A 25,363-nucleotide genomic window follows, 5' to 3' on the forward strand; every position below is an offset into this window, starting at 1 on the left:
GAAAATAAATTGTTTGCTTACCTTTTAAAGTCAAAATACTTCAGTTCCTTAAAAGATTGCATAATGGTATTCAAGCCGGAGGTTGACGATTTCGCATCACCGCCATCATCACCAGAATTGACGATGTGGCTGGACCAGCAAAAGAAATGCCTGCAGGTGCAGATAATCCTCACGATAATGGAACACGATACCATCCTTCACGAGATGTTGCGAGTGCCAGCAAGGTGGTTTAGGTGATGTGTGGAAGCTGCTTAGAGAGTGGTAGATTGCATCAAAGGAACTACAAAGAATATTTCAGCAGACAAGCTCAAGAAAGTGACAGCGTCTTCGGTACTAACAAGAAAAGGAAATCAGCATAGGAAAGATCTCGTACTGACTGCACTGCACTGGGTCATCGAGAATTATGTTTTGAGCGAGTTCCAGCAACAGTTTTTTTTTAATCTATAACGGCTTCCTGTACGCCGAAAATAACGGAAAACTGTTGGATTAAAAATACGAACACATCGGATCCTGCGGCGAATGAAGTTGAGCTGACACCATCGGCGATGTCCAGGACGTTGACAAAAGCAGGGAATCCTACTGTGTGGGCCGTGCTCCTCAAGCGGTAGCTAATATCAGAGGAACTACAAAAGCCATTTCAGCAGAAGAGCTTTTACAGTGTCTTTTGTACCAATAAGAAGAGGAAATCAGCAACTGAAAGATCTCATTCTGACGGCCCTTGCTTTAGACGACACCGATAAATAGCTTTAAATGTCTCTGCTGGATCGATATCCACCGGCGTTAGAAATCAAAGTTTCCTGTAAATGCGTTATATAAAATTGCTCAAGAACCTGCTGTAGCTACTTCTTGAAGTCCGTTTTAGAAACTGTTAAATTCAAATATCAGCGTTCGCAAAGAAAACGCCTACCGTTAGGCAACACGCACAACACGATGAAAAACGAGCAGTTCGCTTGCTGCTCCCATGTTCATGGCAGTTTCTCTCGAAAAAGTGCACCAACTCGGTCATAGATGATACTTCTTTATTCAAGATTGAATGGTACTCTGATTATATACATTTCAGCTACATTTGTTGTGATTATAATTACTTCAAGCGTTCTTTAACAATATCTGAGCCTAACTTAACGCAACATTTATCATGACCCTAAACCTTTTTCTCTCTTTTTCTTGCGTAACTTGTAGTTTTAATGAGACCTGACTCGCTTTGCTACTAGAATTAACGCAACGAACAATTTGAACGTAATAATGAGTGTAACAATGATGGGTGGATGATGCTGCTAAACAACGAAGAAATGTGTTTGGTTGAGAAATGCAGAGAAAGAATAACTAACGACTAACATTCAAAGGGATGAATTAAGCACAGACTGACGATGAGAGGAAGCGGTATTCGTGGAAGGTGACGGGATGTGTGCTTGTGCGATGAACATGGAATTTAAGCGTATTGTCCGCAGTCCGACGACGCTGACCGGAGTCGGTTATTTGTGGATGCTGGCCTCGATCTGTGCCTGGATCTGCTTGACGGCCGAGCTGGTCGTGGACGAGGAGGTGGAGGTGCGCTTGAGGAACGAGTTGATCGACTTCATCGATCGGTTTTCGACGGCCTCCTTTGCGCCCCAGTCGACGGAGATGCTGCGGATCTTCATGGTGTTTTTCAGATTGTTGGCGCTTTCCGTTTCCGACGTCGTGTGGACGTGGCTTTTGTGGAGTTTTTTCACCAGACAGTCGTCTTTGGGCACGGTCAGTGCGGTTTCCGTCGCGAAGATTCGGTTCTGCTCGAGGTATCGCTTGGCAACGCTGTTGATCGCTACCGGGACGTCCCGGCTGCTCATCTGGTTGACGCGGAACTTGGTTCGCTTGACGGTGGCGCTGGCCGTGGACGATTCCTTGGTGGGCGTTGTCGTCGCCGTCGCCGCCGCCGCCGAAGTTACGCCCTGTTGTTCCTGTTCGGTGATCTTTTTCTGTTTGACGATCGTTTTCTTGACGGTGACGGTTTTGGTTCCGTCGGCGTTCACCTTGCTGCTCTTGGTGGTTTTGGTGACGATTACCTTGGTGCCCTCGGACACGGTCGTCGTGGAGGAGGTGGACGACGTCGAGCTCACTTCCTGGTGCGATTCTTGAATGTGGGTAGGAGGTAGAATGGCGTTGCGATCACAGAATTTGGTGTAGTTCTCTTTGAACACGGAGTCGTCGTTGCACAGACTGATCGATTTGGGCAGGAACTTGAACGTCGGCAGCTTGAACGGGTCGTTGGCGAGGAAGTCGGGCTGCTGGGCGAGCTCGTTTAGCTTGTTCTGGGCCCGGGACGTTTTGACCTTCAGCTTGGACTTGAGACTCTCGAGGTCCGAGTCCAGGTCGGCGGTACTGAGAGTCGTGGGGCTTAATGGGCTGGTGGGTGGTTTTGGTGGGGTGGATCCGAGGTTGATGTTGCTGTTGCTATTGTTGTTACCATTCAGTGTACTGTTGTGCTGTTGTTCTGGGAGGTGTTTGGGGTCACAGGTCACGGGTGGTGGTTGCTGATCCTCCTTTGGGGTTTTCATTTTTAGTAAGTCGGATAGCATTCGTAACTCATCACATACCTTGATCGTGGTGTTGGTGGTGGTGGTGGCCGTGGGAAGTTTCGGAGTCACTTCCGGTTGCGCCTGGCCTCCGGTGGTCACTCCGGCGGACTGCGAATGATCTGGGAAAGATGAACGAGAGTGATGATCAAGTGGGATCGCCGTGATGGATGAGCTTTCGAGACTACTACTGAAATCGCTAGCACTACTAATACTACTAAGGTTGTTGGCATTACTGAGTTCGCTGCTGTTGCTGCTGGTGCTGCTGGTGTTAGAGACTACTTCTAATGGCGCTAGTGCGGGGCGATGGGGCGATGATTGTGGTGCGGTCACTTCCGATGAGAGTGGTGGCGGAGGTGGTGACAGGGTCGAGCAACAGGAAGTCGACGACGATGGGGACAGAAGCAGCGGGTCATCCTCGTCTGTAAGTGATATACACAGAGAGAGAGAAATGGATTTGGTTTGTGTGATTTGGTGGTCTCCTGTTGCTCTTTCGATTCGATTCAATTTTGTGGCCAATTCGCGCTTTGACGCCGGAAGGGATAAACTGGGCGGTTGGTCGTCGTTTGATTAGGGTTAGTAGTTGATGCTCAAGGTTCTGGCGTAAGCCTTCGCTTTTTGTAGGCTGGTTTGAGGATGAGTTGATTAGACATTGTGCGAAAATACAGTAACGTTCAACACGAAAAGTAAAGAAGAAGAGGTGTTAGTTTTAGTTTGTTCATAAAGTTTTGTATTTTGCGATCAAATTGCACTTAAAACTAATATCACTTGCATATATATTTACACATTTAAGAATTTTCGGAGGGGCCCTAACAGCTATCATCGCGATACGAGCTAATAATACTAATCGGTCAAAGTCGATTCGCTGGGATTGTGTCTTCTTCGGGTTTCGGTGGTCGTTGGTGATGAACTACACGCACACACAGTTATAGATAGATTATGCTGGAGTCCGGAGGTTGGTTGGGAGATTGGGAGACGTTGGTTGAGGAAAAGAGTAAGATACAAAATAACTTGGATCAATACTTGTTGCAACAAAGAGTTTTACATTCAGACTAATTTTTGAAACGTTCTTCCGAATCATTGAAGATAAAACAAATGCATGAAATTCGTTAGATTGAATGCCCTCCGTGATCCCCAAATGGTGTTTGTTAGTTTATTTCTAAGCTATTTACACAGGAAGCTCACATATTTTAGCTCTGCTTTTTCAGGCTGTTAATGTTCCACCAACACTGGCAAATGTAAGTCTCGAGCAATGTCTCGATCTGCAAAAAGTACAAAGAACAATCAAACAACGAAAAAAAAGGTCCATTTGGAACGTAAAAATGCGATGCGATTAAAACTAAAATCTCGATCATCGTCTGCGTCGTCCTATTCGTCCGAACCTGAGGGGAATCAAATCTGAGGCAAAAAAAAAAAAAAAACAAACGGCAAAAGCGCGCGCTGGCATTCCAACAACTACTAAGCTCTGGCCAATCAAATTGTCATCAGTTTGTACAACTCTCGGTTGGGTCGCAGCACCGACCAACTTACCTCTAGCTAAGCTGCCCCTCCGGCCTCCGCTGGCATCGCCACTGGTTCGCCGCATGAGGAGCGCCCCCGCCGGAATCAGGTCCCCACTGGGCGAGATCACACTCTCGGAGGCCTGGTCGAAGGCGTACCGATTGTTCGGGGACTCGTTCCACTTGGAGACCAGATCCTTGAGGTTTTCCTTGTCGATCTCGGCGTCGTTCTGGCGAAAAAAGATCAATTTTTGAAATTGAGTCTTCGATGGAGTAGCATGGTCTCTTACTAAAAACACGAAGAAACCATGCGTTTCCACCGGATCACAGGCTACTTACGTGTACATTGCTGTTGTTGTCATTGCTGTCCTCTAGCAAAATTGGTTTGAAAACGGGTATCGAAGGTCGCCGAGGATTCGTCGGGTAGTATTGAGGTTTCCGTTTGATCCACTTGTGTTTAAGGGCCTGCTCTGCGTTGATTCGTTCGCTAGAAAGGACGTCGCTTTTTATTGAAAGCTTCTCAGTGTTGAATTTAAGGCCACTCACTTGGGATCCTTCACCAGACAGCGGTTGATAAAGTCGATCGCTTCCTCTGACACGGTGTCGAACGCCTCGTCCAGGAAGTCGTACCGACCGATCGTGATGTTACCCATGGTCTGGATGTCGTCCTCGCCAGCAAAGGGAGAAAGACCGGATACGCTGTCAAGAAAAAAGAAGATCAAATTCAAGTTATATCGCATAACACTTTAGTCTAGTACAACTCACAGCACGTAGGCAATTACGCCGACGCTCCACATGTCCGTCGCGAACGAGATCGCCTCAAAGTTGACCACCTCGGGGGCCACAAACTCGGGCGTGCCAAACAGCACCTGCAGCTTGTTGTCCGGGTCGTACTCGCGGGCCAGCCCAAAGTCGATAATTTTTATCCGATTCCCGCTCTCCGTCAGGCACAGAATATTCTCCGGCTTCAGGTCCAAGTGCACAATGTTGTTGCCGTGGATGTACGCGATGGCGTCGCAAATCTGTCGCATAAAGATCGAGCAGGCCTTCTCGGTGAGCAGAAACTTTTCGTCCAACACGCGGTCAAACAGCTCGCCGCCCTGGACCAGCTCCAGCACCATGCAGAACGTCCGGTCGTACTCGTAGGCCGCGTACAGCTGGGCTATTTTGGCGTGCCGCAGCACGTTCATCATGTGCACCTCGCGTTCGATGTTCTTGCGGTCGCCTTTCTTCTCGATCTTGATGAACTTGGCCGCCAGCCGGAGGCCGGTTGATTTGTCCGTGCATGTGTGAACGACGCCGAATTTGCCCCTGGTGGAGGAAAAAAAATCAATTAACATTTACTTTGCAAACAACATTCAATTTTCTAAATTATTTTTTAAGGAACCTAAATATCTGTAAACATTAAAAAAGACATTTAAGCCATCATGCAATTTCGTACAAATCCAAATTATACACAAAAATTCTTACAAAAATCAGGCGATTAAAAAATCCTCGAAGAGGATCAAAAAATCGTACGGTAAGAATTAAAAACCGTACAGTTGGTAGCCTAAGGCATGAGCCATTAGGGTGTAATATGTTTGTATGGAATAAAAATAAAATTGTCCAAACTTAGTGAGCACAGTACATTTTCAGTTCCTTTTGAGGTCCTAAACAACTCCTCAAAATTTGGGAACGATTGGTTAAGTCCTTACTTTGCGCAAAGCGATTCAATTTTCTATGGGAATTTGTATGGGAAAGGGAAATCCATTTTTTTGGATTTTGATTTTTATAAAAATCACGTTTCACGCTATATTAAAAACGGACTCATATTCGGATGCTCTGGAAAGTTCTCTATAACTTTGCCAAAAAGAGTATGGTGTTAGTTTGCTCCTAAAAAGATACAGCGCATTCAAAACTGGTCCTAAACGTGATTTTTGCTCTAAAAAAAGCAGACAAACTTCAAAAAACTAAAACAAACCGAACTAACCTAGGGGTTATTGGATGAAAAAATCATGTTCAATAAATAAAAAACACTTTTTTCAAACTATTATTTAATTTCAAGTCATAATTAAAGAAACATGAAAAGTAAGCATTGTAAATAAATTTTTCGTTCAGCCCAGTTAACGATTATCATTCGGTGACTGTGGGCTACGTTCTCAGCCCATTTACCGAACAAGTACTGTATTGAGGAAAATTTATAAAAAAAATAAATTTTTATTCACATTTAAGATTCTTTGTAAAGAAACGTCATTATGGCAAGTAAATTGTTAAACAACTCCATTTCTTTAAAAAGTCAAATTTCCACTTCATTTTGTGATCCGGATCACCCAGTGCATTGTTGAACCAAGATTATTGAAACTGTTTGTTTTCTGAGTGCATAAAATGTCCTGAACTCAATCACTTCTCCTCAGTTGTACGTAGTTTGAAAATTGGATGGCTATGTAGACATTAAAATGCAATATGGTTCTTATATGCAATAAAGTAATTTATTTTGCCTAAAAACACTATTCTATAACATTTCTGATTCAACTAAACAACATCAATTTAACACGATGACAATCTCCAGTGGAACTGGGAGTCGTCCCGAGCGTTGATATTTCCACGCCACGTAAAGATCGATCCCCGGTTGGGGTAGTCCGCCGAGTAGAGGAACTCATTCTCGTGGGTATTCCTGATCAGGTAGCGTCCATTGCCGAGTTCCTGAATGTCCCAACCGCCCTGGATCACGGGATGGCTTAGCTCCCAAACAAACACGTGGCGACGATCGCTGTCATAGGTGTAACCTGCCGCGTACAACTCGTTGGCCGTCCGGCTTGGCCGGATCCGGTAGTTGTCTCCGTCGCGGACAATGTTCCACTGTTGCCGGTTGTTGGATACGGTGACGTGACGCCGGTTCTCGTTGTAACGGCCTCCCAGGGCCAGATACTGGTTCTTGTGGGCACTTTCGATCTCGACACAACCCGTTGGAACGGCCGCTCGGATGTCCGGGATGACCGCCAGGACCAGCAGGGTGGCCACTGCCAGAAATGGAATGGAGCGCTTGAAGACCATGTTGGAGCAGGGTTGTACTGATCTATGGCTGAGCTGAACTGTGAACGCTGTTCTGGAGAGCCACCGTATTTATAGTTGTACTTTCACTTTCAGCCTTATCAATCTAGTAAGCGTTGCACTGTCGTAGATCCCTGCATTGTGTGGATTTCCCGTAATCAATTATTTAGACCAGTGTTTTGATCAACGTTTCTCTCGCGCGATTATTCTGTTGTGACAACATTCTTTGCTGAAAATGTTAGTATTTTCCAAGATGATGTGTTTTTTTATTATGCTTGGTAAACTTTTTTTTCTTGATCTTTTAGGAAATTTTGAATAATTTTGAATTATAGCAAATTATATAGATTTTTTGAGGATCTGCTCAATTTATTGAACATTCTGGTATGCTAATGATTCGTAATTTTTGTCACAGTTTTTCAAAAATATTTTCTTTGAGCTGACTAAAATCTTTGTTGAGCTGCTAAAAGATGGAGGCACAAATGATCTTGGTCAGGATTTGATAATTTTAAATTATCGTTGTTCTCCTAGGAATTTTTCGACTGCTTTCTGCTCCAATTTTATGTTTTTTTTCTCCCTTAATTTGTTTATAATTCCACCCAGAAAACGAGTTCATCATTCACACCGCATAGCAACGGAGAGTTTTCTTTTCGCTGGTCAACGATTTTCACATTTTCCAAAATAAAAAAGGAACAAGCCAGCTGACAGCTTAGTAACAGCCGTCGCCTACTTAACTAGTGACGAAATAAAAAAAAAACGTTGCAATAAATTATATTTCGGCGCAACCAACAGCCTACTTGACCGACCGAGTCCTGTGTGTTGTGGCAACACGTGACTACAAACCGTCCCACCACAAGCAAATTGTGAATAATTCCGACGCACAGCCGCCTACTTTGGCGACGTCTTAGACTGTGGTGCCACGTGACCACCTAGTACAGGTCACCTACTTTAACCGTGGCGGCGCAAACAGAACAGGTCGCCTTGGCATTGAGGGTAAATCGGACTTTGAGAGGAAAAACTATTCAAAAAAAATTGTGTCGCGGAATCTCTTACCTTCCGATTTCGGTGCTCAGCTCGTACAGCTGTTTGGCATCGACTCCGCGCTGAATTTCCACCTCACGATAGGGAAACGGTGGTGGCACATCTGTGAGAAAAAAAAAATAGAAAAGAAAAGGGAAGTGGTCAGTCAAATTAGTGAATTCCGGCAGCAATCAACGTCATAGTCATAGAAAGTAAATGTTTCGGAACGTCCCTGCCCCTGCCCTGATGGCAAAACAAGAAAATGCATCACTCTTCTTCAATTCTTCAGCGGCAGATGTGCGCTGCCAACTTGCCAACTTGTGGGGTGGGTGCACGAGCAGACCGCGATGCGATGAGGCAATTTAATTAAATAAACCAAGTCTGCCGAAACGACCTGCCCCGGGATGACCCACCCTTCCTCTCCCCTCACGTTGTTGAGGGAGGGATGTTTGGTCCGACGGAAGGGCACTGAATTCTCTTGACCGTCAAAAAAAGACGACCAATGGGGGAAGTGAAAAAAATAAAACTTTCGACGGCTGCCAAAAAAGAATCGATTCATTTCACACATCGCGCAGTAGACTTTTACGGGTGAGCATTCATCTGTTTGGCTACTAGGATCTCGTACTCGCACTCACACATACGTGCGTGACTAGTAGACGGATGTGAAAATAATAAACAACAGCAGCTAGTGCAATTTGCATAGTAGGCGCGAACAATTTATTGTGGGGTTGGTCGTGTGTGTGTGTGTGTGTGTGTGTGTCTGTGCGGAAGTAATATCTGTCTGTGGACTGTTTTGTAGCACCGACGTTGACGTCCGGAACTGAGAAAACGACGCACGTTGGGTTTGGGATGTTTTTTATAGATGTTCTGTGTACATTTTTGTGTGCCCACTCACTTGATGGGTTTTAAATTAATTGTTTAGGAGTGTATTTTTAAATTGAATACTTAGAAACAATATTTGAACCTTTTAATGCGTATTTTAAACAAGGTTTGGGGCCAAAAAACTAACAAAACTTGAATTTAAATTCATTGGTCCCAAAATTAAAAATCTGCAAAAAGTTGAAAAATAGTTAAAAAAACAAAAAAAGTCATTGTACATTTTTCTATGACAATTTAAATTTTCAGCAATAATTAGGGGAGAGTGGGGAGACTTGATCCCCTTTTTTTGTATCGCACATAACTCTGTCAATTTCTCACAAAACTATAAACTTTTTGCGTGAATTGAAAGCTTAAACATTCAACTATGTTTGACTGATAAGGGTATTTCATCAGATAAACTCTTCGAATCATGCCAAGCGTTTTAAAAAAATATTTTAAACCGGCATTTTAAAAATGTTAGGGGTAACTTGATCCCCCTTTCAACATTTTGAAGAAATCTTAAGCAAAATGTTTCTTATTCATCCAAACTTTTAATTTTCTATAAGTTACAGCAATTTCACATTAAACCTGTGCGTTTGTGTTCAAAATATAACATGTTTAGCATGCAAAATATTTAAAAACATCAAATTTTCTTTTTTAGACCAAAATTGAGCATGTTTACAAAAGCTGGTAATTTTTGTTTACAAAACTTTTGAAAAATGGTTCAAACTGCAGTAAGTTATATAAAACTATACTAAAGAAAACTATGTACGAAAACCCAGCCCAATTATTTAATCTTGAGACTGATTCCAGTGACTGTAAAAAATCAGGGATCAAGTCTCCCTAAACGCACTTTTTCAAACAATTGATTGTAAAAATAGTATGACGATAAATTTAAAGTCAAATGCGTAAGGGTTTGGGAGTTGATATGTTTATCAAACAATTCATGTATAAAACATATTTTTTTGAATAATTTTTGAGTGTTTTCTATACTTATCAAAACAAAGAAAAAAGATCTCTTGGAAGTTTTTTGCAGCACTTCTTAGAAAAATGTGTGTAACTCAATCTAAACATTTTTTAATTTTTTTCTTTGTTTTCTACCATGAGTTTTAGTCAATTTCGCACAACTTTCTAGAACAAAGCTAATTGTTTTACCCACATGCTGACGAGATACAGGCTTGGGATCAAGTGTCCCCGGGGATCAAGTCACCCCACTCTCCCCTATCTTTTTGCCTCCTGATTTTTTGAGGAATTTGTAAAGGGCGAACAAATAAACAACATAAAATAAAATTGGCAATAGCCTTGTAGTTTAAACAAAAACAAATATTTTGAAAGAACTAGATAGAAAAATATACGATTCCACGTCAAACCAGTAGGATCCATACGATTTCTTTTGTTCCGTGAAAAGGGTTGTCCTAGCCAAGTAGCGTTTTTGTCGATTTTTGCAAAAGAAAAGTTTTTTCAACAATATTACGCCCTTTTAAAATGTTAGTCTGGGTTTAAAAATTTTGAAATTATTTTTATTCGAAAAGATCGGAAAATTTAAAGAATGTTTCATAATTTAACATTGTAAATCGGACCATTACTTGCTGAGATATCGACATTAGAAAACGGTGGGTTGTTTGGGTGAGACTTAGAAAACATCAATTTTTCTGTTTTTAAACACTTGCATGGCAATATTTCAGCAACTAAGGGTCGTATTAACAAAGTTCAAAATCGTAAAATAAAGAGATTTTGCTCAGCTTTTCAAATCTATTTTTTTCAAAGGTGGGCAAACATGTAAACTAATTAAAAAAAAAAATAAAATCTGCGACTATTTTCAAAAAAGTTACTGAAAAATGGCTTTAACTTGAAAACGGTGCACTTTATCAAAATTTCACTAGAGTACTTTTTGATTGCAAATTTGATTTTACATTGAAAAATGAAGTTGAAAAATTTTTGCGACCAATATTTAATTTTTTTGAAAAAATCTGTATTGATTCAAAAATTCATAACTCGGTCAAAGATTTTATGCACAACCTGGAAATTTATGGAAAGTTGGCATTTGATGTCCTCTAAAACATATATAAAAAAATTAGTGTTTTTTTTTGCAAATCAGGTTTTAGTGCCAAAAAGTTAAATAAAATATCACTAATTTCTTTTACCGTGTGTCATTCTTTTTCAGTGTACTGCCGTTCTACGCATAATTGTCCCATGTCAGTTTTGGAAGATTTTGACTTTATGACATTTTTAAATTTAGTTAGATGTGTACTTTAAGAAAAACACATAAAATCTGGTACTTTGTTCGGAAACTCATTAAAAACAACACCAAGTCTGTTTGTCCCATCGTTAAACTTCTACGCATAATTGTCCCACCAAGTATTTTCTTGCACGGAATCATTAGTTTTACTAAGCATTATGTCTTGTTTACCCGTTGTATAGCAAGAGAATCACAAATAAGGGTGATAAACTGCTAACTGGGGAGATTAGGGACACATAGGGCGAATAAGAACTCACGGGACAATTATGCGTAGAAACACAGAAATCGGTCGAAAAATTTCATTCGCGTTTTTCTCAGTTGCACTTTTTTGAACATGGGACAATTATGCGTAGAACGGCAGTGTAGTCCATAACCATATCCATACCTAGAACTTTGCCGAAGACACCAAATCGATCAAAAAATTCCTTCAAAAGATACAGATTTTTGAATTTTCATATATCGTTTTTGTATGGACAGCTGCCAAATTTGTATGGAAAATTATATGGACAAACTAATGATGCAAAATGGCTTCTTTGGGCATACCAAGGCACCAGTTTCATTCGGATAAAAAATACAAAAAAAATCGAATGACCGAAATCTGAGAGAACTTTCAATCAAATGTTGTCTCAAATCAAAATTGGCCAAAACTGCCTATCGCATTTTTTACTGCAAAAAAAGCCTAAATTGAAAGACATAAACCTCTTAAAGATATAGAGAATTTACCTACAATCTTTCAAATAGTAATGAAGTCCACAACTGGTAATGACAATCCTTTAACTTTACTATTTTTGCACATTCCAAATTTCATTTCGTACCCATGCAAACAAGATGAAAATATATTTAGCACCATGCCCCTCCCCTCTCTTCCCCATACAACGTTTTGGCGTCGTCTTCCGTGGAAAATATTTTTCTCACAATTCGAAATCCACAGGAAAACGGATGCTGGACGTCGTAAAAAAATGGCGCGAAATTAATTCATGATTTTTTCTTCTCTATCTTCTTCTCCTGCTTCAAGATTCATCAACCTTTTCCGCCAAACATAGCAACAACCCGAGTCTTGTTTTTTTGGCAGAGGTCACCACGATCTCGTCGTCACCGCGGAAATTATCGCCAGCGCCAACTAGATATTTTCATCGTGATCATCGCCCCGTCGTGCCGGCCTGCTATGTCGACGCGAGTTGGCGACGAGACATCATTGACAGCGTTGTCAATTTCGTCACTTGTCGCCTTCCTGCTTCAAGTCGTCATCTCTGTGAGCACATCTCATGAGCTGCTTGAAAATGCTTTTTGGCAAAGCACTCTGAAACATTCCTAGCCCGTGTTGGTTCGTTTCGTTCCGGGCTGCGGTTCTGTTTTCGAAAGTGGCAGCTCCCGCGGGGATGTGAAGAGGGTGGCAATTATTTCTGCAAATGCATCTCTCTCTCTCGATATTTCCCCGAAGGTAATGTCCCGTGGCTAATTGAGTGCGATTGTCAACTGGGACAGGTTTAGATAAATTTAATTTAGTGCTCTTGAGGCACCGACACTGACGCCGCGGCCATTTGAGTGGTGGCAGATCACTGCTAATTAGGGGTTGCAAAAACAGGTAGCTGGTACGGAAAAATTGGGTGCGGAAAATGGGTGCTTGTTTCGGGGTTTTAGCAGCCGCCAAACGAGCGATTTAAAAATAAGCATGCGGAAACATTGTAAAGCTTTGACTAATGGACAAGTTGGATATCCGTTTTTGAAATGACAACTGTGGATTTTTTTTTTGCATACGACCACTGCACATTTTATTTCAAGTATTAAATACTTAAATACAAATTTTGTCCTATCAAAATATCCCCAAAAATCAGGGGGGAAAAAAGAAAGACTCAAATTGAAATTGTAGGTAAATACAAAAACTTGTAAAATAGATTTTAAATTATTCAGAGTAAATTATATAATGCTATTTCATGCATCTTCAACCACATAAATAAATTTTAATCTCTTAACAAATTTTGAAATTTAAGACCACAGATCGCGACCGCGATAAATGAGAAAGCAGTTCAGAAAAAAAATAATTTATTGTTTGCTGATTTTTGATTGTAGCATAATTACCATAATTGTAATGATGTACAGTCTAGACTCGATTATCTCAGACCTCGATAATGTGAAGTTTTGATTATCCGGATATGGGACTTCGGATAATAACGGATTTTGTTTTCTTTTTTTTTTTTTAGTTCTGCGAACCCATTGCCTTTCAAATAACAATATCCATTTTCTCAATATTTCATAACCGTCATTTTGGCCGTTATCTTAGATCAGGCCTGTCCAACGTCCGGCCCGCAATGACTTTTCAAAATAGTTCTATGACCGGCCCTTCAGGCTGTTCATGAAATATTAAATAAATAAAACGATTGTCGGAATTAAAAAAAAAGCTTAGGATCAATTTTTTACATATTATAACAACATTGTTTGAATTTAATTTTATAATTGTATAATTTTATAATTTCTATACTGTTTTTTTTATTGAAAAATGGAGCAAGAAAACAAAATTATCCATTTCGTAAAACTGTGAAATTAATGAAAATTTAGTAAGAAAGGCAAAAAGTTGAGTTGTTATCTAAAATGTACAAAATGACACTCAAATTTAAATTTCTTACAGTTTTAATTGTGTTTTTGCCTTCCTCACGTTACTATAAAATCACTCGAAAAATGAACTTCTCAATTTAACCTCCTAGACCCACCTTCATGTATACCTATCGACTCAGAATCAAATTCTGAGCAAATGTATGTGTGTGTGGTGGGATGTTGATCAAAAAATTGTCACTCGATTATCTCGACATTGGCTGAACCGATTTTGTCCGTTTTGGCATCATTCGATCCGTCTTGGGGTCCCATAAGTCGCTATTAAAAATAATGCAGTTTAGTTAAGTACTTCAAAAGTTATGCTAAAAAACGATTTTAACAAAAGTCCGGAAGATTGTAAAAAGGGTGGTTTTTGTCTGCCTGTGTGGATCAATCGGACCGCGCACTGGACTCACAATCCAGAGGTCGCCGGTTCGAATCCCGGGGCGGACGCAAAAAATTCTAAGTGTAAAATATAGGTATTCGGTGCCCTCTCCCCGTGCCCATACCTTCACACTTAGGAGACCCGGGAGGCGGAGTCTTGTCGCAAAAAGATACACGCCTGTGGATCCGTTGACGAAACCAAGGTTTAAGAGCAGTGTTGGTATTATCGCGCTCTCGCGAGAAAATTTTCTCTCTCTCGAGTTCTCGCCGCGAGTCTCGAGCTGCCGAGAGAAACTCACCGATTGCCCGTGCTCTCCTCCGCTCGCGAACGGGTTTTCTCGCGAGCCAGAATTGCCCGTTCGCGAGAAGTTGAACGTGTTAGAAACGAACAAAAAACAACACAGTGATTGAAGTTACACCTCTATACCATCGCCTGGTTCGTATTCATAAGCCTGATGAACAAATTGCTAGCTTGGGACGAACGGCTAGCACGAGGCGCTCGCGAGCGCTCGCGGCGAGAGCGAGAACGCGAACGAAAATGCGAGCGCGAGCGAGAACAGAAAAGTACTACAAGTTCTCTCCCTCGTTCGCGAGCGAGAAATGCTTTCCTTCTTCTCGCTCGAATTCCAACAATGTTTAAGAGGGCCACATTATAAGGTGTTACGTCGATTCCGTTTTTTTTTTTTTTTTAAGAAAACCCGTCATGCTATACATTTTCAGATAGGTATTTAAAAGACCTTTCTAACGCGTCCAAGACATTGAAGATCTGACAACCCTATCAAAAGTTATAAGCACTTAAGTGTTATTTACGCACTTTTTGCATTTTGGATATCACCCTTAAATGTGAGGAAGGCGCCAACCACCTAAGGGTGGATTAAGTAACGTTTTTTTTCTATTTTCTATTTTTTTAAATAAATATTCAAGCAAAAACTCCTGTATTGTTTAGAACAACTTATCAGTGATAAAGTTTTTTTCAAAGCTTTAAAAAGCAAATTATTCATAATAATCGCTGCAAATATATATATAAAATTTTTTTTATTTTGTGTGTGTTAAAATCATTTTAATATATATTTTTAAATATTTGAATAAAAGTGCACAACAACGCAAACTTTGTTTGAATAAATTTTATTATGTCTCTTTATTGTTTTATATTGTAGTGTTGAGGAAATTTTACTTTAAAAAATTGCAACGACGATTGAAATATGAATGTTTTTTTTTTTATAAAAAATAATATCATGCTATTAAATTGCAATCATCAAAAACAAAATCTAAACAATTAAAAAGAAACAAGAATAAAATAAGTCAAATAATCGCTTTTTTGAATTTATCTTTGTTTTTCATTCTTGAAATCAAGATACATGAATCTTTTTTGCAACACTATTTCTTTTATTTATTTACTTCATAAGATCCCAATCATAAAAAAAATATTTAAAAGCATGTGTTTACTTTTTAAACTTGTATCAAATATTAGTTCCGGCCCGTCACTGCTTCAGAATAATCAGATCTGGCCCGCAGGGTCAAAAGGTTGGGCACCCCTGCTTAGATTCTTAATTTCTAAATCACTTTAGAGTAGTTTTAAACTAATCTGGGGTCATAATTAAGTTCGATCAAAAATAAGACTTCGATATTTTTTTCTTTATTCGATTATCCGAAGTTTATATTTTAAATTTATAATACAAGTATAATCGAATTATTTTAATATTTTACTAAACTGAAAAATTTCCCTGCTCTTTTTGTTGCATTTTATTCAACTTTTAATTTAAATAAAATCCTAAAATAGATTGTTTTTCCAAATAAAAAATCAATATTACTTTGCAGATCCTGAAAATTACAGGTCAGCGTTAAAATTTTGAAGCTGTGCAGATTTTTTTTTAGAAATTTAATTTTTTCATGTTTTTTTTTATAATTTTTCCTGTTGGAGCCGAAAACCCCAGATTTTACATAAAATCTTTGAGAAGTTACGTAACTTTTTCGACGATTCGAACAAAAAATAAAAATGTTAGAATGGTCTAAATCTTGAAACAATGAAATAAAAAAAAATATCATGGTTTCTCAGGAATTTAAACAAATTAAATTAAAACCTGTTTTTAGTCAACTTCGCTCTATTTCTATGTGTCTTAACGTGAAGACTTCCATCATTGTGATGATTTTTCGTTCAAAGATATAAATTTTGCGTCGCTTTCAATATTTCGACAAAATTCCTTCAACAAGTTGTTTAAAATAGTGCCCTACACATGCTGATTCCTTTTGGTAACGATTATCCCATTCCTTGTAAAGTTATGGAAATCGTCATTAATCAATGATTGTCAACTAGGACGTCAATGACTGTGCCACAAAATTATATAAATTTAGAAGCACATTTGATTTAGATCAAAAATTCTTTCAGTGGCTTCAAGAAGGCAACAACCGGCACATGCTAATTCCTTTTGGTGCTGAAATTCTTTAAATTGAATTTAATACAGAATATTTTATAGTGATGATCAATTTTCTTCGAAAATGATCTACGGCTTCACCATTTTTCACAAGTGCTGATTAATTTGATGTCAACGGCCGTTACAGATCACCACCATTGAAGGTAATGTCGGCGACTATGTCGTTAAAAAACATATTATTTTTATTTCCATGGCAACTCAAACGATCAGGAAAATGCTAATTAATCGTCGGACTCTCCCAAAGTCCACCAAGATCGGTTTCCCACCCAGTTCAGTGCTAGTGTATGATTTAAAAGAGCATATTTTTAACCACCAACCTCCTCCACCGACATCGACTGCTACTCATGGCCTGCTGAACACGCGTGTGTTCGAACGATCGCATGCTCACTTGCTCACCGTCACTCGTCGACCATCTCTCAGCCTACTACTACTGCTACTAGCAATGCTGTACGCTATCTGGCAGCATAATTTGCGGGTAAAGGAAAAGTATTTTAGTGAAAAGTGCAAGGTCAAATTCTGGCCTTAGTTTGAGCGGAACGCGCCGCCGCCATCGTCTGAAAGTCATCGCCGTGTCGTCGGTGTCTAAACTGCCATTCGACAGCTCAGTTGGTCGAGTTCTGCGTCTTGACACCTCACCACCCGCTCGAATTCAGATGTTTTGCACTTGTACTACCCGTTTGGATGCCGTTAAATTCAACGTTTGTTTCTTTCTAGAAACAAGAGGGCTTGTAGTCTCGTCTCGTCGATAGAAGGTGCAAAACAAACCATCACCCAACATGAGCGTGCTTTTGGTCGTTAGAATCGATCGCCAGGGAACGTGTGGGGAGGGACACCGACTGCCGCTGAATAACTGAAGGAAGCCAGTGGCCGCTAAAAATAAAAATCGAGTGGCCAAAAGCGTTGCACAAAACGACGGCAAGATGTGGAAAATGAAAAAGGAAAAAGAGAAAGAAAACAACACCACAGAAAAAAAAAACGAAAAGAAAAAAACAAATCGACTGAGTAGGCTGCGCGACTGCCGCTGGGTGGAAAACCGATAGACAATTTGTTTATAAGTAAAATATTTTCCTTCTCGCCGCAGCGCCACCAGCGACAGTGCAGCAGTTGTTTTGGCATGGCTTGCTTGTGTGTCTATTGGTACCGACCCTAGCGCGGCGTCAAGTTCGAACGAAAAATGACAGAGTCTTGGTCTGGAAGTCGGCAATGCAATGAGATGACGGGAAAGGCTCACTCGGTGATGCGTTGAAGTAGGTCGTTTTCAACTGGGTGAACTAAATTTTAAGGGATTATTGTCTTGTCAGAAGGGAAAGTAGTACGATGGTTGTACTTGGTGATTCATTATTCGTTGTAGGTAAGGACTTCTCACAAAGTGAAAAGTTGTTTCTTGAGCAAAGAGTCAAATGTAGTATTTCAGATGTTTCAAAATTCTAAGGGTTGGTTTTAAAATATCTACAGTATTCTATATTTTGGTATAGTTTCAGAATATCGAATAATAAAAAATAACAATTTTATTTGTTTTTTAGCGTAAAATTCCGAGTTGGCGATAAATTTGTGTGGTTGACTGTACACAACTCGACATTTTTAAGGATCATGCCAGTAATTGCTTCAGTGTCAACGAGGTATAATAGATTTGGGGTCCTGGACACGTTCGAATCGAAAGAATTGAAATTTAGTGAATTTTCTGCGAAAAAATAGAGTTGTAAATTTTGGCTATTAATGCTATGATTTCATTCTATGAAACCAAGCGCCTCCATTGAATTTCTCCGGTTCAGAATGAAACCATGGAGGCACCTGGCTTCTTCGCACGGGATTGTGTCATTTCTGGAGTTTTTTTTAAAGGTCCAACAAAGGAAAATGGCAAAATAAACAAACAAAAAATTGAACCTTTAAATTAAAAACTTTGAATTTGTACCCAAGATATACTTTTTTTTCTATCGCTGGAAATTAACTAAAAATAAATTCTATCGATTGGAGCGTGTTCTGGGTGCCCAAATCTATCACACCTTGACAAAACTGAAACGTTTACTGACATCAACTTTACTTATCACCGTATTGCCGCCATCTTGAAAAAAACTCCTCGTTCACTTTAGAGTATTTTTGTACCAGTTTTGATCTGAATTCTTAATTTTAACCTATCGTTATACCTAATATACTGAAACCTAACCTAAAAAGTAATCTTCAAAGTACATTTTATGTTAATTTGAAATATCGCACTTTGCATGCACGTTTGGTTTGCCCAAATGAGCCATTTTTCATCATCCAGTTGTCTACAAAAGTTTCCATACAAATTTTGGGGTAATCATACAAAAATGCAATGTAAATGTTCAGAAATCAGTCTTCATTCCTGATTTGATCAACACAGTCACGGGATATCGTGGAACCCGTTTTTTGAACCTGAATCTAAAAATGTGCATACCTATTCTGGCCACTCAAGTCGGAAAATCGGGAATTTTGGGAATATGTAATTGTTTTAAAATAAGTGTCGAACTTTTGAAATGTTTGAAATATTTTCAACAATATTCGAATCAAGTGCACTCAAATAGTTATTATCTTCTGCCATAAAATGTTATTTTTATTTCACAAATTTAATAGATTTAATTATGAAAAGGCTTTTTAATACATTTAATTTTATTTATATCATGCATTTTATTATAATTTTTGAAATGCATTTTTTGGAATGAGTTTATGTAAATAAAATGGTAACAATAACCTTTAAACAACAAGAAGGCTGCATATTGAAAACTCGATCTGTAAATAGAGTGTAATTCTCGAATTAGTTTTCAAAAAGCCGTAAGAGCCATTGGTAAACAGAGTCCTTTTTGCATCGGTATTCGACCTACTAACGAAAAACTAATATCAAAAATGCTCGAGATTGTTCATCTACACGTCCTTCAAGTGCCCCAAACTTAAAATAAATGAAATTTTGTTTCATATTCGAGGAAAACAAAAAATAGTGTCAGAGGTCACGATGGCTCTTACGGCTTTTTGAAAACTCATCCGAGAATTCAACCTTAATGTTTTTCTGTAGTTAAAATGTTAAATCTGTTTAGTAATAATTGTTTAGGCATTAAATTTTTTTATTCCAAATGTTGGATTCCCGTAACTCTTTTTATGAGTATGTAAAAATGTAGATGGTTTTAATTTATTGGAAAAGTATCAATTAAAATCCAAACGTGTTTCCTTTGAAATGGAAAATATTTTCATATATTGGAAAAAATAAACTATGAAAATGACAAAATAGATTCAAGATATTTTTATCTAGGCTTTTGCAAATACGTTTATAGAATCAGCAATTTGTTGTGTTTAAAGCTCCATTATTTTTTTTAGAAATTCAAGATTTTTTTTGTAATTCATTAAATTAATTTTTTTTTTTATATTGGTTTTTAGGTTTTCTCCCTGTATTAAAATAAGAAGTCCATTTTCGAAGTTTTTTGTTCAATATTTCTTTGTTTTTTTTTTATATATTTTTAATGTAATTGTCAATTATTTTCATTTTAAAATTGGTTTGGAAATGCTGTTTGATTGTTGATTTTTACATTTTATGGAAAGTGTTTGATTTGAAATCATTCTTGGTAAGAAATACTTTTGCTTTTTTGAACATTCAATTTATGTCCACGCAAAGCCGAGATATTTGCATTTTAGTGAACAAAAAGTGTCGAGTTTTCAAAATTTATGGTAAGGCACATATTTTGGAAATTTTTATTTTGCTCGCTCAAAAACGATATTTGTTAATAACATTTCATGAAAAAACATCAGATTTTCTCACAATGTGACGTAAACGACAAATAATCATAAATCAAAATTAATTTTATTAAAGTTCATATCTCCAAGCTGTGAACGTGATTTTTTTTATGTATGTACATTCGAATGAAACAAATTCATTTATAAAAAACTTATTTTTTCAAAAAAAGTTATCCATTAGAGATTTATTTGTTCATATCGAGAAGAGCACAGAGCAGTACTTATAAATATGTCGTTTACGTCACATTGTGAGAAAATCTCATGTTTTTTCATGAAATATTATTAACAAATATCGTTTTTGAGCGAGCAAAATAAAAAAATTGAAAATTCGACACTTTTGTTCACTAAATTGCAAATATCTCGGCTTTGCCTGGACATAAATTGAATGTTGAAATTTCCTATAAGCTGAATGCATTAGTTTTGGCTGCAAAATTTTTTGGCTCGTTTTGGGGAGTGATTTTTGAAATTTTTTGGCTAAAAAATACAATTTTTTCTCCCTAAAACGCCCTGCCATGCCCAAACATAAGCTTTAATGGACTATGTCTGTACAAGAATTTGTTCAGGGGACATTAAACTATAACTTGAAGCCCAAGGCGATCAAATTTGAATGACTTTAGTATGATTGTTACTCGCATTTCTGAAAAATACTCGAAAAATGCACTTTTTACATTCAAGCTCCGCGCGCGAGTTGTAAACTATTTTTGGGAATTTTTTGTTGTATGAAAACATTGTTCCTGACATCCTAATCTATCATTCTAGGGGTGAACACAAAGATTTGACAACTTTTCATTTTTTTGGGACGGCCTAGTGGCCACCCTGTCGACACCTTAGTCACTTTCAACGAGTTGAAAATATGTTAATGCCCTTAAAGTTAATTTCAAATACTGTACAGAATAGAATCATACATATTTGTATAGTTGACCATAACAAAAATGTAAAAAAAGACCAAAGTGATTGTTTTTTTCCAGTTAAATCCATGAATGTAAAGTTAGTCAAACTCAATACCTCCTCTTTAGAGTACTATTTTTGCAACTGGGTCAAAAAACGCATGCACTTATTATTACCCTTTAATTTTTCATCCATCCACGTGTCAATTCGCTCAACCATGCCGCGTCGCGTCTGGGCCAACAGACATGGCCAACTGCGTGACGACCTGGAATTCGCACACACGACCGCCAACCATATAGAGGTTCTGCTTGCGTCCGTCCGAAGCGCGTAAGCCCTACCCCCGCACAGCAGGCCATGTGGAGACGCACGGTGCCTCATTTCCAATTACCCGATATGTATAGGATTCTGTTCAAGATCATAAATTAAAATTCCACTTGACCGTGCGAAATGGCCTGCGCTGCCCAGAGTGCCACTGTGCACTCTAAATATTTTTTTGTTTACACTGTGAAATTTGAGCACTTGAGTGAGGGAAAATATAGAATCCAAACGATCGCATGTCGCCAGGAATTTTATTGGACTTTGCGACCGACCGACGACGAGAAGGAGTGGAATCTGAGCGGACAAATCAACATCACGAGCGTCATCACCATCTTGTTATTAAATATATGCAAAGTATATTTAGTTGGAGGAGAGTCAAATATTTGCGTTTTTCTTATTCTTATTCGGCTACTTACCACCGACGGGATCGGATTCGTCCACGTGAATCATTTTGTGTCTGCTGTTTGTAGGTTGAAAACTTAAAAACTGACGCTTGTTGAACGAGCTGTTAGACAGCACTGTTGACTAGCCAAAAAGGTGTGAAAACTATCTCCACTCTCGCACATATTTTTGTTTGCTCCTTTCGATGGATTAGAGGAGATCTTTTTTCTCACTTTTTACAAATCGCCACGCCACAGACTAGAATGGCATCCAAGGTTGGCACCGGTTACCGCACAAAGTTGTCACACTTCACTTCTGGGTGTTTGCCCTTATTTTGGTTGAGCTCGTTGCGTCACTTTTTTTTTGCTTTTCTCTCAGCTGGAATGTTGACGGATGATGCGTGTTAAGAATTTGGCGTGTCGAAGGTTACGGTGGAAGAGAACGGAATTTTCCGATTTCGCATAGAAAGCGCACGGTTTCTCACGTGGCTCTTTCATTCATCGAAGTAGGCATTTGGTAAACTTCTTCTGGTATATTTACAATTACTTAACCCTCTACAACACAACCCCGCTTTTAGACGGGCTTCGATTTAAAAAATCGTCAAAAATCCATTTTCCAACCAATTTTTTATCTTTAAATGCATTAAAAAGAAGAACTCATAAAATATTAGATATTTTTTGGGTTGAAAGTTTTACTTGTTTTTAAAAATGTCCTTTTCACTAATTTTCCTACATTTTATGTAAAAAAAGTATGCAGAATTTTTTGACACAATATTTTTGCAATTTTTTAAAGCAACTTGCTCGTATTGTTCCAATTTACAATTAGCTTAAAAAAGATTGCAAAAATATTGTGTCGTTTCAAAATAATCGAAGAACTACAAAGCGTAACGCCTGCGCACTATGCGAGTTTAAACTGTATACCTCCACGCGTTTTTTACAATTTAAATGATAATGGTGCCATTTTATAGAAGAAAATGTGAAAAACAAGCAAAAATTTAAAAAGTGACTGTAAAAACATGAAAAAAAATGTATAGGCAAAATTTAATGATAGGAGGTGGTAGAATAGGCCAAATACTACCAAAAACAAACATAAACTAAACAAAATAGAAGCAAATTAAATTACTAAAAATAAAACTAGAAAAACATAAAACAAGAGAAGTAATGTTTTTTGTAGTTGGCATTAGAGGGTTAACTTCGAAAATTGTAATTAGCGTAGGAATTTGAATTTACGGAAAGGAATCCGATCTCCTTCAATGGCAAAATGATTTAGCGGAAATACACCCATTTTAATGACTCCAAGCCGCTTGACCAATCAACATTTCTGGATTTTTTTTTTGCAAAGGTTCAATAAACCAAATTTCCAGTTTTTGCTTTTTGGATGTTTTTGAAATCGCCTTGAGTCATAGGTATTAAAAAACACCCAAAAAGCAAAAACCAAAAATATTTGGCTAATTGGACCTTTTTTTTTTAAAAAAAAACTCCAGATTTTTAGATACATCAATAATGGAGAGTTGCTTGCTCATATTCATTAGAGCTATTTGCGAATTGCGAATCAACAATGGAGAGTTGTTTGCCAAAAACTTTTAAAAATATTTGTAGCAGCCTACGAGAACACTAACAAAACCACAATAATTTTGCTTCGATGACAAATTTCTAGGGGGCTGGCTTTCAAGAATGAACACAAACACAAATGTGTTTTTATTTTTGGAAAGAAAAACATCAAATACGCTGTAACCAAAAAGTAGACAAGTCGAATACTCGTATTTGCACACATATTATTAAAACCAGAAAAAAGTAAAGATTGACCGAAAGACACATGCTTCGCTCCTGTCATCCCATTTTTAAAACAACTCGAAATTCCTTTGGCGTTATTTTTGTCAACTCCGCTTCTTTTTTCCTGGCAATCTGAATGACTGACAGACTTCAGACTTCAGGTTCGGTCCATCGCCGCCTTTGATTTGCTCATCTTTCCAATCCATTCTTCTTGTTCCTTCGCTCTATTTTCCGTGTCCGGTTGTTTTCCACCCTTCAGTGAGTGATGTAATCAACCTGACTACTTGGATCACGATCAAGAATAATAACAAGAGGTAGAAGGGTGCGCTCCCGATTAACGCGAGATCATTTTTCATTTCTGGGCCAACTGCGCAGCGAAGATTCTGGTGGCGATCGCAGCAAGCTGCACGACACTTTGCTACCCATTAGAACAAACGGACAGATTGAGGTTTCATGATTGTCGATTTTTATGTCGTATTTCTTTCTCTTGTAAAAAGTCCGTCAAGGAATGTGTACAAATGCCTACTTCGATCGAATGCAGCGCCGGTTCCCGAAAAGATCGTAAAGTTAAGTCTTCTTGGGTGATGAGAAAATAAACGTTTGCGAAATTGGTGGATTCCTTCACTTCACACAGACGCACGCACGCATTGTGGCTGTGTGCGTGAGCACACGTGTGCCGCCGTGTAGCGCACACACGTCATTTCTCACGGTAGTTTTCACGATCACATCACAACGACAGTGAAACCTCTTTGTAGCTATGATCTGCGATCGCGAATCTCGCTACCTTAATTTCTGCAGATTTTACGCACTTTTTCTTGCTGGATTCCCCTAAACTTCCCAGCCTCCTTCGATCGTTTTCGATATTCGCAATGTTGCCCGCAGAATCGCTCACTTTCCGCACGTTTTATTCTCCTTTTTTTTTATTTTTGGACAAAATTTATAGTTATGTATTTTCCCCGCGGAGAAAGCAGAGTTTTCCCGTTTTTTCCTTTCTCTTTCTTTCTCGCCTAGGCACTAGGAGTCGCGTCGCAGTCTTCTTCGCAGTTTTCCTCTTCCGCCGTCGAAACTCGCGATCATCGTAGTCCGACTTTGCACGCGCTAATTCGTTTGGGCTTTTCCCTTTTTTCTAAACTACTTTTCCTACTTTTGCTTGCTTCTGGGCTAAGCTGCTGCTTTTTGCTGCTGCGTCCGCCAGGCAACAATATCGAATGATCACTGACGGGCGGAAAATCTCCGAGCTGCGCTCTTGGCTTAGCTTTTCACTGGGTGAATTTTCCCAGGCGGAAAAGCGCGGCGAAAATCCTTGGCCCGATGGTCATCATTCTGTTGGCACTCACTCTCATCGTAGTAGCCGTTGACTTTCGCTCTCATGCTCACGCTAACTCTCAATGACCATGCGTCTCCATCGTGCACCACCACCGCCTGCTTTGTGGGATTTCTTTATAAATCTGCCCGTGCCGCGAATTGTTGTGATTCGGATGAAAATGTCATAGTCTTAACACGATATCATTGGGTGCGTTCTTGGGCGGCGGCGCTTAGTTGCCGTGGGGGGTTAGTCATCAAAACACATCCGGGATGTGGCGGAAGTAAAATTGGACGGCCCCCACGCGATGGTTGGGAGCCAAAATAAGCTAATGGCAGGATTTATTCATTCATGTTTGTT

The 25,363-nt window shown here is 39.0% G+C and overlaps 1 protein-coding gene across 7 annotated transcripts; it reads right to left on the reverse strand.

Moving 5' to 3' along the window:
• Positions 1–1,002: 1,002 nt before the first annotated feature.
• LOC6037233 (caM kinase-like vesicle-associated protein) lies at positions 1,003–24,931 on the reverse strand. Of its 7 annotated transcripts, XM_038254518.1 has the most exons (10): positions 24,485–24,931; positions 21,964–22,306; positions 8,132–8,222; positions 4,817–5,362; positions 4,598–4,750; positions 4,391–4,538; positions 4,083–4,281; positions 2,789–2,974; positions 2,574–2,674; positions 1,003–2,519 (listed from the first exon to the last, which is right to left on the reverse strand). In XM_038254518.1, exons 2-10 carry the CDS (start codon positions 21,995–21,997, stop codon positions 1,473–1,475), a joined length of 2,505 nt encoding a protein of 834 aa, XP_038110446.1. In that variant the 5' UTR covers positions 21,998–22,306; positions 24,485–24,931; the 3' UTR covers positions 1,003–1,472. The 7 variants fall into 7 exon arrangements, with proteins under 7 accessions (XP_038110446.1, XP_038110445.1, XP_038110444.1 ...); XM_038254517.1 differs by having other exon boundaries at positions 1,003–2,674; XM_038254516.1 differs by having other exon boundaries at positions 2,574–2,974.
• Positions 24,932–25,363: the final 432 nt, after the last annotated feature.

The sequence above is a fragment of the Culex quinquefasciatus genome, chromosome 2, assembly GCF_015732765.1.
Source record: "Culex quinquefasciatus strain JHB chromosome 2, VPISU_Cqui_1.0_pri_paternal, whole genome shotgun sequence".
Taxonomy (NCBI): Eukaryota; Metazoa; Arthropoda; class Insecta; order Diptera; family Culicidae; genus Culex; species Culex quinquefasciatus.